General features: G+C 37.8%; 1 protein-coding gene across 1 annotated transcript in view; it reads left to right on the plus strand.

Annotated features, from left to right (window-relative positions):
- CNBD2 (cyclic nucleotide binding domain containing 2) overlaps window positions 1-15661 on the plus strand; it is a 162920-nt gene that overhangs the window by 123853 nt on the left and 23406 nt on the right. Inside the window, exon 12 of the mRNA XM_053715651.1 lies at window positions 8927-8976. Within this exon, the coding sequence (XP_053571626.1) occupies window positions 8927-8976 (50 nt within the window). The remainder of the gene's footprint in view (window positions 1-8926; window positions 8977-15661) is intronic.

Raw genomic sequence — 15661 nt, forward strand, 5'->3', positions numbered from 1 at the left:
GTTTGTAGTCCATTATCTTTGCTGACACAGGAGTTAAAAAAGAGAAAAAATCCAAACGTCTGCAAGAAAGTGACACAAGTTACAACATGGCAGCTCCCAGTGTTTCAGTGTTTTTCTTTGAATGTATCATTCTATCTAGCATGTATTTTGTGTTTAATGTCCCTTTAAAGCCACACAAGTCTGTAGAGAGTCTGATAAATTAAAGGACATTCCAACCAAAACTGAAATCCACATGAATGCATTTCAATTTTGAATAGAATCATTTTTGTAATAGACATAAATTAGCAAAAATGCTTCTAATTTAAGCTATAGCTTTTTCAAACGTGTATTTAAGTATGCACCGAGCACCAGCATTTTAAACACAGCACTTGCTCAGAGAGCCTAATGTGCTTGTACCATCTGGTAATGACTCAATGTGTTAATTGCTAACATGATACAAGCCCCACTGGTGGTCTGCGCAGCTGCAGTTATTAAAATACTGCTGCACTGAGAATCTCGAACTATGCATCACGTGCACGTGCAGAGAAAATTGTTAACACTAAAACAGTGATAACTTTTACTCAAAGCATTTTCCCCAATACATTTTTATTGCAAATATGTTTCTGTTCAAAGATGTAATTCATCTATGTGCAGTTAAATTTTGACCGTAATTTCCCTTTAATAATCCAAGTACTTTTCTCCTGATGCACTGAGAGGGGCAGTGGCTACAGTGGAAGGTTTTGCCTGGTCCACTTCATCGTGAGAGGAATAGGGCTAGTTACACATTTCTCATGAATGATTATTAGATAAGTGCACACGCCTTATCTAATAATACAAATATCAGTAACTAACAGCAAACAGAATTTGCAAATGATTTTTTATTATTTGAAAAAAAAAAAAAATAAATAAATAAATAAATATATATAGTGTAATAAGTGGGAGGGCACTCACAGGTCTTATCCAAAAATATTATTTTTATTTATGTATTTCACAACAGCAAAGTCGATGTTTCAGCTGTTCTAGACAACCTTTTTTCAAGACAATCTTACTGTTTAGAACATAATGGCTGACAACGCCATGATTCAGGATACAAGTGTCAGCCATTATGTTCTAAACAGTAAGATTGTCTTGAAAAAAGGCTGTCTAGAACAGCAGAAACGTCGTCTTTGCTATGTTGTGAAATATATAAATAAAAAGAAATATTTTTACATAAGACCTGTGAGTGTCCTCCCATTTCTTCTACTGCATATTCATGCAATTCATTGATGAAAGGGAAGTGAGTGCATGTCTCTTTTGAATGATATATATATATATATATATATATATATATATATATATATATATATATTTATTTCCTAAAGGGACATTTACGAAAAATTATATAATTCATATTAAAAAGTAGCACTCAACAAGGTTTTAAGAGAGGAGGTTCTTTTCAGCCTCCCCTCGCAAAGTTTTTGTATTTTTGAGTCTTTATAATGTGTATTCATTTTACATCGTATAAGTTGTACCACACATATATAACCTCAATAAAAATTATTCTATTAAAAAAAATAAAAAAAATAAAAATCTGTTTAGATTTAAATGAATACAGCAGTATTGAAACAAAAACTACATGTTGCTGTGCTCTGGGATAGTATTAGATAATTATAAATACAGCAGTATTGGTTGTGCACTTCCTGTTAATACTCTGTGGTTGATAGTTACTTCCTACTAATGCTAATTGACTTATAAGTACTTCCTGTTAATGGTCATTAGTATTTTTATTATGTATTTGTAAAGAGCCACAATATTCCACAACACTGAATAACTGGTCATGGGGTATACAGTACAATACATTTAGACTTGACAATGTATTTAAAACAGGTGGGAGAGGAACCTGCTCCCAAGAGCTTACAGTCTAGAGGTTATTGGTGAGTGAGGCAAAAGGTGTAGGGGCTTCTTTCTGAGCTTGTAGAATGGTTTATAAATGTGAGATAGTGATGAACAAGAGAACTTAAAGCTTTGCAATGTGCCAGACAATCTCACAGAGTAAGGTAAAGAGTAGGTGCAGCACGAGAGTAGTTTTGAAGATGAGAGGAGATGATGACCTAGGGGGACAGATGTAGGTCATAGGTAGATCGGAGATGACGGTTAGGGGAATATATGTAGATAAGTGTGGAAATATAATTGGGTGCAAGATTGATTAGAGCTTTGTACATTAGTAATTGTTTTTTTTTTTATATTTGATTCAGTCGCATATAGGAAGCCGAGTGGAATGACTGATGCTCTTGTTTGAGTGAGGGGAGTTATTCTGGCAGTGGCATTCATGATGGATTGGAGAGAGGACAAACGATAGTTGAGAAAGGTCTCTAAAAACAATGAGTGAATTTAATATTTTATGGTGTCTTGGTTAAGCTGGATTTGGCAAGTACTTGGATATGGGAAGAGTTTAATGTGACTCTGAGACAGCAGACCTGAATAAAAGTGACATTCTCAGTTTTTGAGATATTAAGATGTAGCTAGTATGAAGACATCCATGAGGAAACTGCATAAAGACAGGTTGTTACCTGAGGTAGATTTGGGTGTTGTTTGCATAGAGATGGTTTTGAAATCCATAGGAACTTGTACATTTTAGCAGTGACAAGACCATTTGTTACTTTTGTGGAGGGCCATTTCTGTGTGGTGTTTAGAACAAAAGTCTGATTGATGAAGTGAAGAGTTGGATGAAAGTGTGTTGTAGATTTATCTTTCTAATTATCTGGAGGCAAATGTAAGTAACAGAGGGTAATGTGGAATTAAGAAAAAGTTTTTCAGGAAGGGTATGAGTGATAGATATTTTCTGCTAATGCACGTTAAAAACATAATTTATGTAAGAACTTACCTGATAAATTCATTTATTTCATATTGGCAAGAGTCCATGAGCTAGTGACGTATGGGATATACAATCCTACCAGGAGGGGCAAAGTTTCCCAAACCTCAAAATGCCTATAAATACACCCATCACCACACCCACAATTCAGTTTAACGAATAGCCAAGTGGTGAGGTGATAAAATAAGGCGTTAAAAAGCATAAAAAAAGGGAACTGGAAAATAATTGTGCTTTTATACAAAAAATCATAACCACCATAAAAAAGGGTGGGCCTCATGGACTCTTGCTAATATGAAAGAAATGAATTTATCAGGTAAGTTCTTACATAAATTATGTTTTCTTTCATGTAATTAGCAAGAGTCCATGAGCTAGTGACGTATGGGATAATAAATACCCAAGATGTGGAACTTCCACGCAAGAGTCACTAGAGAGGGAGGGATAAAATAAAGACAGCCAATTCCGCTGAAAAATTAATCCACTACCCAAATCAAAAAAGTTTCAATTTTTATAATGAAAAAAACTGAAAATATAAGCAGAAGAATCAAACTGAAACAGCTGCCTGAAGTACCATTCTACCAAAACTGCTTCTAAAGAGAAAACATCAAAATGGTAGAACATAGTAAAAGTATGCAAAGAAGACCAAGTCATTGCTTTGCAAATCTGATCAACAGAAGCTTCATTCTTAAAAAACCCAGGAAGTAGAAACTTACCTAGTAGAATGAACCATAATCCTCCGAGGCGGAAATCCACCCGACTCCAAATAAGCATGATGAATCAAAAGTTTAAGCAAGATGCCAAATAAATGGCAGAAGCCTTTTGACCTTCCTAACACCAGAAAAGATAACAAATAGACTAGAAGACTAGCTGAAATCTGAATAGCTTCAACATAAGATTTCAAAACTCTTACCATATCCAAAGAATGTAAGAATCTTACCAAAGAAGTCTTAGTAAAAGACAATAATTCCTCCCTAATGTTGATAGCAATCACAACTTTAGGTAAAAATTGAAATGAGGATAGCAAAAACCACCTTATCCTGATGAAAAAAACAGAAAAAGGAGACTCACAAGAAAGAACAAATAATTAAAAATTGTTCTAGCTGAAGAGATGTCTAAAAAGAACAATGCTTTCCATGAAAGTAAATAGTGTCTAGAGAAAACATATGCTCAAATAGAAGAGCATGTAAAGCCTTTAGAACCAAATTAAAACTCCAAGGAGGAGAAATTGGCTTAATGACAGGTTTGATAAGAACCAAAGCCTGAACAAAATAATGAATAACAGGAAGGAACACTGCCTTACCCTGATGAAAAATCAGAAAAGGAGATCCACAAGAAAGAGCAGAAAACTCAGAAACTCTTCTAGCAGAAGAGAAAACCAAAAGGAACAATACTTTCCAAGAAAGTAATTTTAATGTCCAGAGAACGCAAAGGTTCAAACGGAGGAGCCTGTAAAGCCCTCAGTACCAAATTGAGACTCCAAGGAGGAGATATTGACTTAATGACAGGCTTGATACAAACCAAAGCCTGTACAAAACAATGAATATCAGAATGAATAGCAATCTTTCTGTGAAAAAGAACAGAAAGAGTAGACATTTGTCCTTTCAAATAACTTGCAGACAAAACCAACCTGAAAAATTGTAAAATTCTAGGAATTCTAAAAGAATGCCAAAAGAATTTATGAGAAGAACACCAAGAAATGAAAGTCTTCCAAACTCGATAATAAATCTTTCTAGAGACAGATTTACAAACCTGTAACATAGTATTAATCACTGAGTCAGAGAAACCTCTATGACTAAGAATCAAAAGTTCAATCTCCATATCTTCAAATTAAATGATTTGAGATCCTGATGGAAAAATGGGCCTTGAGATAAAAGGTCTGGTCTTAACGGAAATGTCCAAGGTTGGCAACTGGCCATCCGAATGAGATCCGCATACCAAAACCTGTGAGGCCATGCTGGAACCACCAGCAGTACAAACGAACGCTCCATTAGAATTTTTGAAGAACTAGAGGCGGAAGATATAGACAGAATGATAATTCCAAAATATCAAATGGTAATCTCGTCTCCTGAGATTTCCAAACCCCTTGTGCTGACAGAGAACCTCAGACAGCCTCCCAACCTAAAAGACTTGCATCTATAGAGATCATGGTCCAGGTTGAAAGAATCGAAGAGACCTGTAGAACTAAATGATGGTGATCTTAACCACCGAATCAAATTAAATGATTTGAGATTCTGAGAACTAAATGATGGTGATCTTAACCACCGAATCAAATTAAATGATTTGAGATCCTGATGGAAATTAAATGATTTGAGATCCTGATGGAAAAATGGGCCTTGAGATAAAAGGTCTGGTCTTAACGGAAATGTCCAAGGTTGGCAACTGGCCATCCGAATGAGATCCGCATACCAAAACCTGTGAGGCCATGCTGGAACCACCAGCAGTACAAACGAACGCTCCATTAGAATTTTTGAAGAACTAGAGGCGGAAGATATAGACAGAATGATAATTCCAAAATATCAAATGGTAATCTCGTCTCCTGAGATTTCCAAACCCCTTGTGCTGACAGAGAACCTCAGACAGCCTCCCAACCTAAAAGACTTGCATCTATAGAGATCATGGTCCAGGTTGAAAGAATCGAAGAGACCTGTAGAACTAAATGATGGTGATCTTAACCACCGAATCAAAGATAGATAAACATAGAATTCGAAGATTTAAAAAGTGAAATCCTAGAATCCCTGCACCATTATGCAGCATAAAAAAATGGAAAGGTTTTCTATGAAAATGAGCAAAGGAAAATGAATCCAATGCTGCAGCTATAAGACCTAAATTTCCATGCATATATAGCAACTGAAGGAAATAGTAGAGACTGAAGGTACCGACAAACGGAACCCAATAAGAAAAAAATCACTTATCTGTTAGAGACAAAGACAGTGACACAATCTATCTGGAAACCTAAAAAAGGTGACCCTTGTGTGAGGAATCAAGAGCTTTTGATAAAAAGATCCTCTAACCATGTCTTGAAAAAACAAAATTGAATCATATGAGATTCCGTAGTCTCAGAAAATAAAAATAATCTGAATGAAAAGAGAAATGAAGATATGCATCTATTGTATCTAATTAAAACAAATAATGCTATAACTGACCAAAGAAAAGTCAGAATAGACCATATAAATACCAATCTAAGAGATAGTACATTTATATAATAAAAAGATTTTCTATCTTTGGAACAATGAATAGTTTGAATAAAACCCCAAAACCCAGATCCTAAAAATGGAACTGGAATAAATACCCCAGAAGATTCCAGATCTGAGCAGCGCTTGATCCTCAACAGGTGATCAACCGCACTTCAACATTACCCAAAATATATGGGACTGAAACACATTAAGGAAAGTATTAGCCTTACTGGAATAGCTGGAATATAATAGAGAGAAAAAGACTTCTCACAGACAGTTTTACTTGAAATTTTATTTTGTACCCAAAATCTAAGAATTTTGGACCGAATAGAACCAAAAAAACTTCTAAATAAAAACATGTTACTTGGGTAAGAATTTAGAATTTTGTTCTTTAGTAAGAACAACCAAACTAAAATAAGCTTAAAGTTTTAGTCTAAGAACTTAATCTTGAAGCCCAGAGTAACAGTTAAGAAATGAATTTAATATGAATCAAATAATTGATTATCTTGGAAAAAAAGAAATAAAGATTTTTTAGAAATCACAAAATTTCTTCTAGCTAAAAACAGCTAAAGACATGGATTAAACCTCATTTGTGAAAATATTCAATAAAAATGAAGAAACAAATAAAATTATTAGCATGTTAATCCAGTTAAGGGACCAGAACACACCGGACTTGCATAAACAAAAATGCAAGACAACAAGACAAATGCAACAGCACCCAGTCTGAACCTCAAATGAGCAGTAGACTTAGTCCCTTAACAATGCTAAATAATACATAATCTGATACTTGATCTTTAAAGTAAACAGAAAAAATGGAGCAAAAGCAACATCATCCAAATAAATTACAGGTCCAAGAAAAGTACCTGAAAATAAAAAAATTTCCTTAAATAGGATACAACCATTTAAAAAGAAAATAAATACTATTTTGCTATAGAAACAATAGCATAATTTAGCAGGAGTAGAGATAGCCCCATTAAATTGGAGAACCCTCAAAATTGAATTTAACTGCCGGCAAAGAATATAATTTAAAACCTTTGAAGAAAATTGTCAGCCTATTCCATTCCCTAGTATGAAGGAATGGAAAAAAACCTCTGAAGACACAGAAGATAAAATAAGCAGAAATAAAATGTTAGCTAGTTTTGAAAAAGAACTAGTTACCTCAATATCCAAAATAATCAACACCTTTTCAACAAAAAAAAATAAAAAAGTAGATTTGTTAGTGTCAATATCTGATGAAGAAAAGTTCTGAAAGAGAAAAAACATCATCAGAGAAGGATAATTCAGTATGTTGTTGGTCATTTGAAACTTCATCAAAAAGAAGTTTGAAAAAGACCTAAAATTTTTTTAATAGAAGGCGCAAAGTCAGACAAAGCCTTAACCTAGAATCAGAAAAATATTCTTATAAATTTTCTTAGTATATCTTGTACATAAGATGTAAAAAGAAAAGCAATACATAAAGCATAAATACTAATGGATTCTGCATGTAAAAGTTTATCATGATAACTTATTACAAACCATAGCTAAAGATAAATATTCATAACATTTAAAATAAATTAACTTAGCTTTGGTAGGACTTCTTAGTCAACAGGAATCCCTCAGTATGTTCTGATCCAGGAATAATTTATGGAAAATCTTGCAATATGTAATAGAAAAAAATACAACATATAAAGCAAAATTATCAAATTCCTTAAATGACAGTTTGAGGAATGGGGAAAAATGCAAAACAAACAAGCCTCTAGCAACCAGAAGCCACAAAAAAGTGAGACTTAAATAATGTGAAAAAAGTGGCGCCAAGTATGGCGCCCACATTTTTTGGCGCCAAGTATGATGCCCACATTTTTTGGCGCCAAGTATGACGCCCACATTTTTTGGCGCCAAGTATGACGCCTACACTTTTTGGCACAAAAAAAGTCTGTAACACACATGCGTCAAAAAATGACGCAACCACGTGTAAACTTCCGGCGTCAACTATGGCGTCGGAAATGACAACATTTTGCGCCAAAAAAGTTTGCGCAAAGAATGACGCAATAAATAGAAGCATTTTCTGCCCCCGCGAGCCTAACAGCCCGCAAGGAAAAAAGTCAATTAGAAAATTTCTTTAAGGTAAGAAAAAATATTTTATTCATATGCATTTTCCCAAATAATGAAACTGACAGTCTGAAAGAAGGAATACTGATTATGCTGAATCATGGCAAATATAAGTTTAAAGACATATATTTAGAACTTTACGTATAAAGTGCCCAACCATAGCTTAGAGTGTCACAAAAAATAAGACTTACTTACCCCAGGACACTCATCTACATATAGCAGATAGCCAAACCAGTACTGAAACGAGAATCAGTAGAGGTAATGGTATATAAGAGTATATCGTCGATCTGAAAAGGGAGGTAAGAGATGAATCTCTACGACCGATAACAGAGAACCTATGAAATAGATCCCGTAAAAGGAGACCATGGTATTCAAATAGGCAATACTCTCCTCACATCCCTCTGACATTCACTGCACTCTGAGAGGAAAACCGGGCTCCAGCCTGCTGCGAAGCGCATATCAACGTAGAATCTAGCACAAACTTACTTCACCACCTCCACGGGAGGCAAAGTTTGTAAAAACTGAATTGTGGGTGTGGTGAGGGGTGTATTTATAGGCATTTTAAGGTTTGGGAAACTTTGCCCCTCCTGGTAGGAATGTATATCCCATACGTCACTAGCTCATGGACTCTTGCTAATTACATGAAAGAAATATTCATTTTAGTGATAGACAGTAAAGGTATCTGTACACTGCATCTCTGTGCTGTCCATTCAACCTACGGCTGCCATTTTACTTTTCTTTCTCTCTTGTTTTCTTGTTCTTTCTTTTCTTTGTGTTTCAGACCATTAGTGTAAAATGTCCTAATGTGTCTCACAACAGATGTGCTTTTTTCTTGCAGAAAGGTGTGGATGTGCATTATATTGAGTCCTGCTTAGAGAGGGACGGCCGGCTGACCCAGGAACAGGTGAGGAATAAAACGGACTTTTTATGGGCTCCTGAAGGACTGAAGTAGAGAATTGTTACAATAGTGTGCTAAGCTGCGCCTTTTATTTGTACAAACACATTTAGCTTGTAACAATACAGTCAGCGTCACCACAAACACTGCAGAGCTAAAATGAATATTATGTTCAATACGTAATTCCGCATAAAGGGCAAGATGACAAGTGGAGCGCTAATTTATCGCACGCCCACAAACGGGCAAATTGTGTCTGTTTGTGGGAGCACGATAAATAACTAGCAATTACAAGTGGCTGGTTATTGCTACTGTCAACTTGCTGCACGACTTACCCTCTTCGCTGCGCTTAGGTTCTGTGCTGTGTATGACGGCATCAGAACAAGGCTCCCATTGGAGCATATGGAAGCCGACTCTCGTGAGTGTCTGAATCACAAATTAATTTCTCGGGTTTCATATCTCTTTAAAGTGATTGTAAACTTTAACAAATTACTGGCCAGTATATAAAAGTAAACTTTAAAACAGGGGCACTTTAATTCATTAACATTTTGAAAGACGCTTCATTTTTAAAATATTAACTGAGTTATGGTAAACATAATACAATTTCTCCGCCCGCATCTCATACTGTATTTAGCAGATCGATCACGAATCTGGCTTTCTCCAATCATTGTGTGCTCCTTCTGGCTGCCAGCTTGTGGCGTACACAACGATTGGAGGAAGCTAGTATGAAATGCAGACGGAGGAACAGCAGTATTTTTACTATAACTCAGTAGTAAACATTTTAAAATGTAACACAATATTATGAGCTGTAGCCTTATAAATGTTATTACAATATATCAACCATTTAAAACTGGTGGTTTTTGTTTAAAGTGATGGACCAATAATAATAAAGATTACCAGTCCTGATAAACACCCTAGTGATGCACCCTACATGTTGTAAACTGCACACAAGTTATCAGTAAATAATAAAAGTAGATGCAAAGTTTATAAATCTTCTAATCTCAAAGTTTCATATGGGACACTGGAAATAAACTGTTTTCTTACATCTGTGAGGTGACATGCAGTGCATGATAAAATATTTGATAAAATTATTTTTGTGTGTAGCTATCATGATCATTGTTATCAACTTTACTTTCTTCTCTTGGTATATTTTGTTTAAGAGCATATGTAGGTAGGAGCAGGAGTGTGCATGTGTCTGGACCACTATATGGCAGCAGTTTTGAAAAAATGCATTTAGCAATGTTACACTCTGCAGACACTGCTGCTCTCTAGTGCTCAAAAGCATTCTTGACAATCTGATTGGGCTTCCTTACCATATGAAGTCAGATTGCTGATCGTTACAGAGAGTAACACTGGCTGTGTCCCTCTCTGTAACGATCATTGTTAGTGCTGGGTGAGAGTGGTGGGAGGGAAGGAGGGAGGCGGGTGAGCTGCTATGTGGAGAAGGGAGGGGCGGGGTTCTCTACAATAGAGAAAAGGTATGAAGACAGAGGGAGAGATGGGGGACCTATACTACGCAAAAAATCTCCTGAAGAGGGGACCCTACACTTCAGAAAATGGTGATCTTGGAGGGGGAAAAAGGGGGGCCCCTACATACATTACAAAAAAAAAATGAATAGATATAAAATAAAGACTGGGTGCCAGTAACAAATTTGGTGGGTAAGCAGGGGGAGAGGGGGGATCAGGGAGGTGGGATCTACACAACATAAATATAAAAAAATAGAAATTTCAAAAATCAAATAAATAAATAAAAGCCCTTAACTGCATACTGGCAGACTGTCTGCCAATACATAATATGGGGGGCAATGAGGGGGGGGGGTGTAGGTGTATGTGAGGGATCAGATAGGTATCAGGGTGGGGGGGGAACGTTTTTGGTGGCCAAATAGGGGCATGAAATATACAAAGGACCACCAAGATTAATACGTTGGGTTGTCTACAAACAAACAAGGGCTCTATTTCTGTTTAATTGAAGTGATAGCAAAAGTGCTGAAAAATTGCCCAGTACTTTGGGCACGTTTTTCTCTGAAATTCCCAGTATCGAAGGGGTTAAAGGCAAAAGAGGGTGTGAATTTACTTTTCTCACCTTGTTCTAAAAAATCAGTGCTTCTATGCTCTGCTCTTACAATTGGTCTCAGACTGAGACTGAGATCACATACTTCCTGAGTAAATGATTTATAATCTTCAGCTAGAACTGTCCTCCACTGACTCCATTTCAGAGTTATAATGTGTTTATACCTCTTGCTGCTTTCATTACACTCACCTCTACTTCTTGATCTCAAAAGCAGATTTTATTGCTGTAATCTTTGTCTCCTGTGTCACATACACTGTATTAGACCTTCTAACAAAATCATTTGATAATTCTAGTTCTTTTTTGCTTTCACTTCAGACATTAGGGTTGATTCTCGTTTGAGATCTGAAAAACTGAATAGGATGATTTTTTTTTGTATTAGAGCAGTCACAATCTTACAGAATCAAACACAGCTGAGCTTGATAATTCCCTTTATATTCCACCATTAATGGCACAGTCTACTTGAAACATCATATTTCCTTCCTAAGATAGGGAGAGTCCACAGCTTCATTCCTTACTGTTTGGAAATACAACACCTGGCCACCAGGAGGAGGCAAAGACACCCCAGCCAAAGGCTTAAATATCCCTCCCACTTCCTCATTACCCCAGTAATTCTTTGCCTTTCGTTATGATAGGAGGTGGCAGAGAATTGTCAGAAGATTCGGAGAGTCCTGAAGAAAGGGTATCTGCCCTTCGAGATAGGACTGGAGTTTTAAGTAGTCATGTCAACCTCTCAATGAGAGTATTGATGAAAGTTAGAGTCTGGAGATGTAGACTACTGCTTACAGCTCCTAAGCAATCAGTGTTTTGCCGAGTTTCACTGCCTGCTTTCTCTCACTCAAGTCCATGTCAGGAGCGCTGCTATAAGACTGTCACACTTGAGAGGCTGTGTTCTGTTCCACAGCATGGATCCTGGAGGTAAGATTGTTTCAATTTTTTAAATATAAAATGCTATAACAGGGTCACAGTGTGGCTCCTTTATACCTTGATAGGATCCAGGGTTAATATCCTCTGAGGGGGGTTTATTGAACAGTTGGGGTTAATTAATTAGTGTATTAATTATTTACATGCTGCTTTGTGTGATTTTATTTTCTGGGCTCATAGACTGTGTTTTTGGCTGGAGCAAACAGGTTTCACTTTTGTTCTTGAAAGTGTTGCAGAGCTCCTATTAACTTGCTGTACTTTTCATAGCATGTGGGCTATGTTCATTTCCTCCATTCCGGCTAAGACTTCAACCTGAGGATAGCGTTTTCTCTGTTAACTGTATGGGTCTAAGAGATGGTGAGTGCCCCAATTTTGGAACTACGGGCAATCTTCTATGCCTTGAAGGCTTAGCCACTTCTGGGTTCGTCCCAGTTTATCAGATTCCAATCAGACAATATATCCTCGGTGGCTTACATCAACCATCAGGGGGGAACAAGAAGTTCCTTGGCGATGAAGGAAGTATCTCAGATTCTGTGGTGGGCGGAGGCCCACAGCTGTTCGCTGTCAGCGATCCACATTCCGGGTGTGGACAACTGGGAGGCGTTTTTTCTCAGCAGGCAATCATTTCACCCAGGGGAATGGTCTCTCCATCCCAAGGTGTTTGCAGAGATATGCAGCAAGTGGGGGATGCCGGAGATAGATCTCATACCAAGCTACCCTGGTACGGGTCATGGGATCCCCAAGCAGATCTAATAGATGCATTAGCATTGCCTTGGAGGTTCAAACTAATATATCTTTATCCTCCATTACCGCTTCTTCCTCAAGTGGTGGCCCGCATCAGGCAGGAGCGGGTATCAGTAATCCTGATTGCTCCATCGTGGCCACGAAGGACCTGGTTCGCGGATCTAGTGGGGATGTCCTCATCTTCTCCGTTGAAGTTATCTTTTCGCAGAAACCTGCTGTTACAAGGTCCATTTGTTCATCAAAATCTAGGTTCTCTGAGGCTGACTGCGTGGAGATTGAACACTTAGTCTTAGCAAAGAGAGGTTTCTCTGAAAGAGTCATTGATGCTCGTAAACCAGATACTCGGCGTATCTACCACAAAGGGTGGAGGACCTACTTATTCTGGTGTGAAGAGCGTGGTTTTTCCTGGCACAGAGTTAAGGTTGCCAGGATCTTATCTTTTCTCCGGGATTGACTGAAGGAGGGCCTTTCTGCTAGTTCCCTAAGAGGACAGATTTTGGCCCAATTTGTTTTATTGTACAAAAGGCTGGCTGAGCTTCCAGACGTGCAGTCCTTTGTTAAGGCTCTGATTAGGATCAGACCTGTGTTTAGATCTGGGGCTCCTCATTGGAGCCTAAATCTTGTTCTTCGTGTTTTGCAACAGGCATTCCGTTGACATTAAAATTGTTATCTTGAAAGGTTCTCTTTTTTAATGGCTATTGCCTCTGCGCGCAGAGTTTGAGATCTTTGCTTTGCGATGTGAGTTCCCTTATTTGATTTTTCATGCAGATAAGGCTTTTTTTCTTTAAAATTTTCGAAAGCTTTATTTTGAAGCAATGCATGTTACAAGTGAATAAACATAAAAAAAACAACAACAATATAGCTCAATACCTTTGCACAACTTGTGCAGCTGTTATCCAAATAATACATTTAAGCAATTACTCAAAGACTTCTCCCCATATATTAATCTTTACCGGATCGCAGAGGGTGAATGTCTTCTTCTAGCATACCATTTTCATGTTCTCATCTCTGACCCTCAAAAGAACTGACGGGCATGATTCAAAAAAGTCCCAAAGCCTCAACATTTCACTTATGGTACAAGTCTTAGGGCACATGCTATCCACAGCTAGATTTACACTAGACCACATCTAAACAACCCGAGACTACCTCTGCTTTTTTGACAAACATATTAAAGGAACATGTCTACCAGATGGTTGCCAAGTAATTTGACCTTCGAGAAAGGATGGGGGGGAGGGAAAAGAGGGTGGGGGAGGTGAGAGAAGAGAGAGGAAGGAGAAAAATGTGGAGGCTCGACTGGGAAGATGTGGGGGGGCAGGGGGAGTAATTTTGTATACTCCTTATGGTAGCTGGCTTGAGTGTATTGTAGATTCCTAATAAAACTGAACCTCCTGAAAGAAGGCTAAGTTCCCATTTCTGAGATAGGAGTATTCCTCACAGGAGAGGAGCTCCGATGTGTTACATATCCATTCCTGTATCGTAGGGGTTAGTGAAGTCTTCCATTTCCATGCTATTAACTGTCTAGCGCTATTTAGCCCTATTTGTAACAGTTTCCACCTTATTTTACATTGTCTACTAGCTTTGTAATTAAAAAAGGCAGTGGCTGGCGTAAGTGTGAAAGTATTCCCCAGTAAACCTTTAAAAAAACTCTCCACATTTTCCCAAAAGTGAGAAATGGAGCTGCACTGCCACCAAATGTGGGACATAGTGCCTATCATGCCACACCCTCTCCAGCAAGAAGCACTGGCATTTGGGTATATGCGTTTGAGTGAGGTACCATCAGTTTATGGTTTAATTCAAGAATTCTAAGGGATGAAGATGACTTATGCGTGTGGTAAAATATATTATTCCATTGTTTTTCTGTTAATGTAACCCCCAGTTCTGCTTACCAATGGGCGATATACGGATGGGATAGGGCCATAGTTACATCGTCCAGTAGTTTCTTTACTATCGATAGAGACCCCCGGGGCAATGTTTCTTTCAAGCAAAGGCGCTCGAAATTCGTGGGCTCCCTGAGGAGATCATGCTTGTGGTGTGATGTACTAACTAGGTGAGTTAATTGTGCATGTTTAAGCCAGTTGTGTTCGGTCCTTAAGCTTCCCTTTGTTTGTTAATTTAATGAAAGAAATACTTTGACCAAGACCCACCTGACACCGCTTTCGGGATAAGGCATCCCACTAATTCTGCGTTTAAAGGGATAGGTGACATCGGAGAGATCATAGAGGAGATTTCCTTTATCCTGGTACGCACATGGTCCCATGTCTTAAAAAAATTAGTGTATAATAGTGAATGTTTCACCAAGGCCGGTCTACTGGCCTCCTTGAGCCAACACAAGGGTCGAAGGGCTGGTGAGTTCAGTAAGTAAGAGTAAATAAGTAATCTTGATTTAAAACAGGGGTAGTCATGCCATTCAGCCACCCTTTAGAGAGCTACTGCGTTGTAATATTGCAAGATAGACGGCAAACCCATACACCCTCTGCCCAGAGGGCTCAAGAGTATTCTTCTATTAATTTGGGGTTTAATACCCCCCCATATGAAGGTGTTTATTAGGGACTGCAATTCAGACAAAAAAGAGTGAGGCAAGTGTATAGGGACCGCTTGAAGTATGTACACAATTTGTTGGAGGGTGGTCATCTTCTTTGTTTTCGGCCCCACCAAGAGATGGGTTTATCCCGCCATGTGTTAAAATACTTACGGATCTTATGAAGTAGGGGGAGATAGTTATATTTATACAATTTACTGCTAGCTGGAGTTAGAAAGACACCTAAGTATTTAATTTTTTCATGAGTCAAATTGTATGGGCAAAGTAAGCGCAAAGATTCAAACTCCTTTCGGGGCATGGAGATATTTCGAATCTCAGATTTCTGGGCATTTATTAGAAAATCTGAGTGATCGCCAAACAGCTGAAACTCTGATGGGAGAGACGACACCGGGGAGGTGGGAAGAGC

Source organism: Bombina bombina, chromosome 5, assembly GCF_027579735.1.
Source record: "Bombina bombina isolate aBomBom1 chromosome 5, aBomBom1.pri, whole genome shotgun sequence".
NCBI classification, from domain to species: domain Eukaryota; kingdom Metazoa; phylum Chordata; class Amphibia; order Anura; family Bombinatoridae; genus Bombina; species Bombina bombina.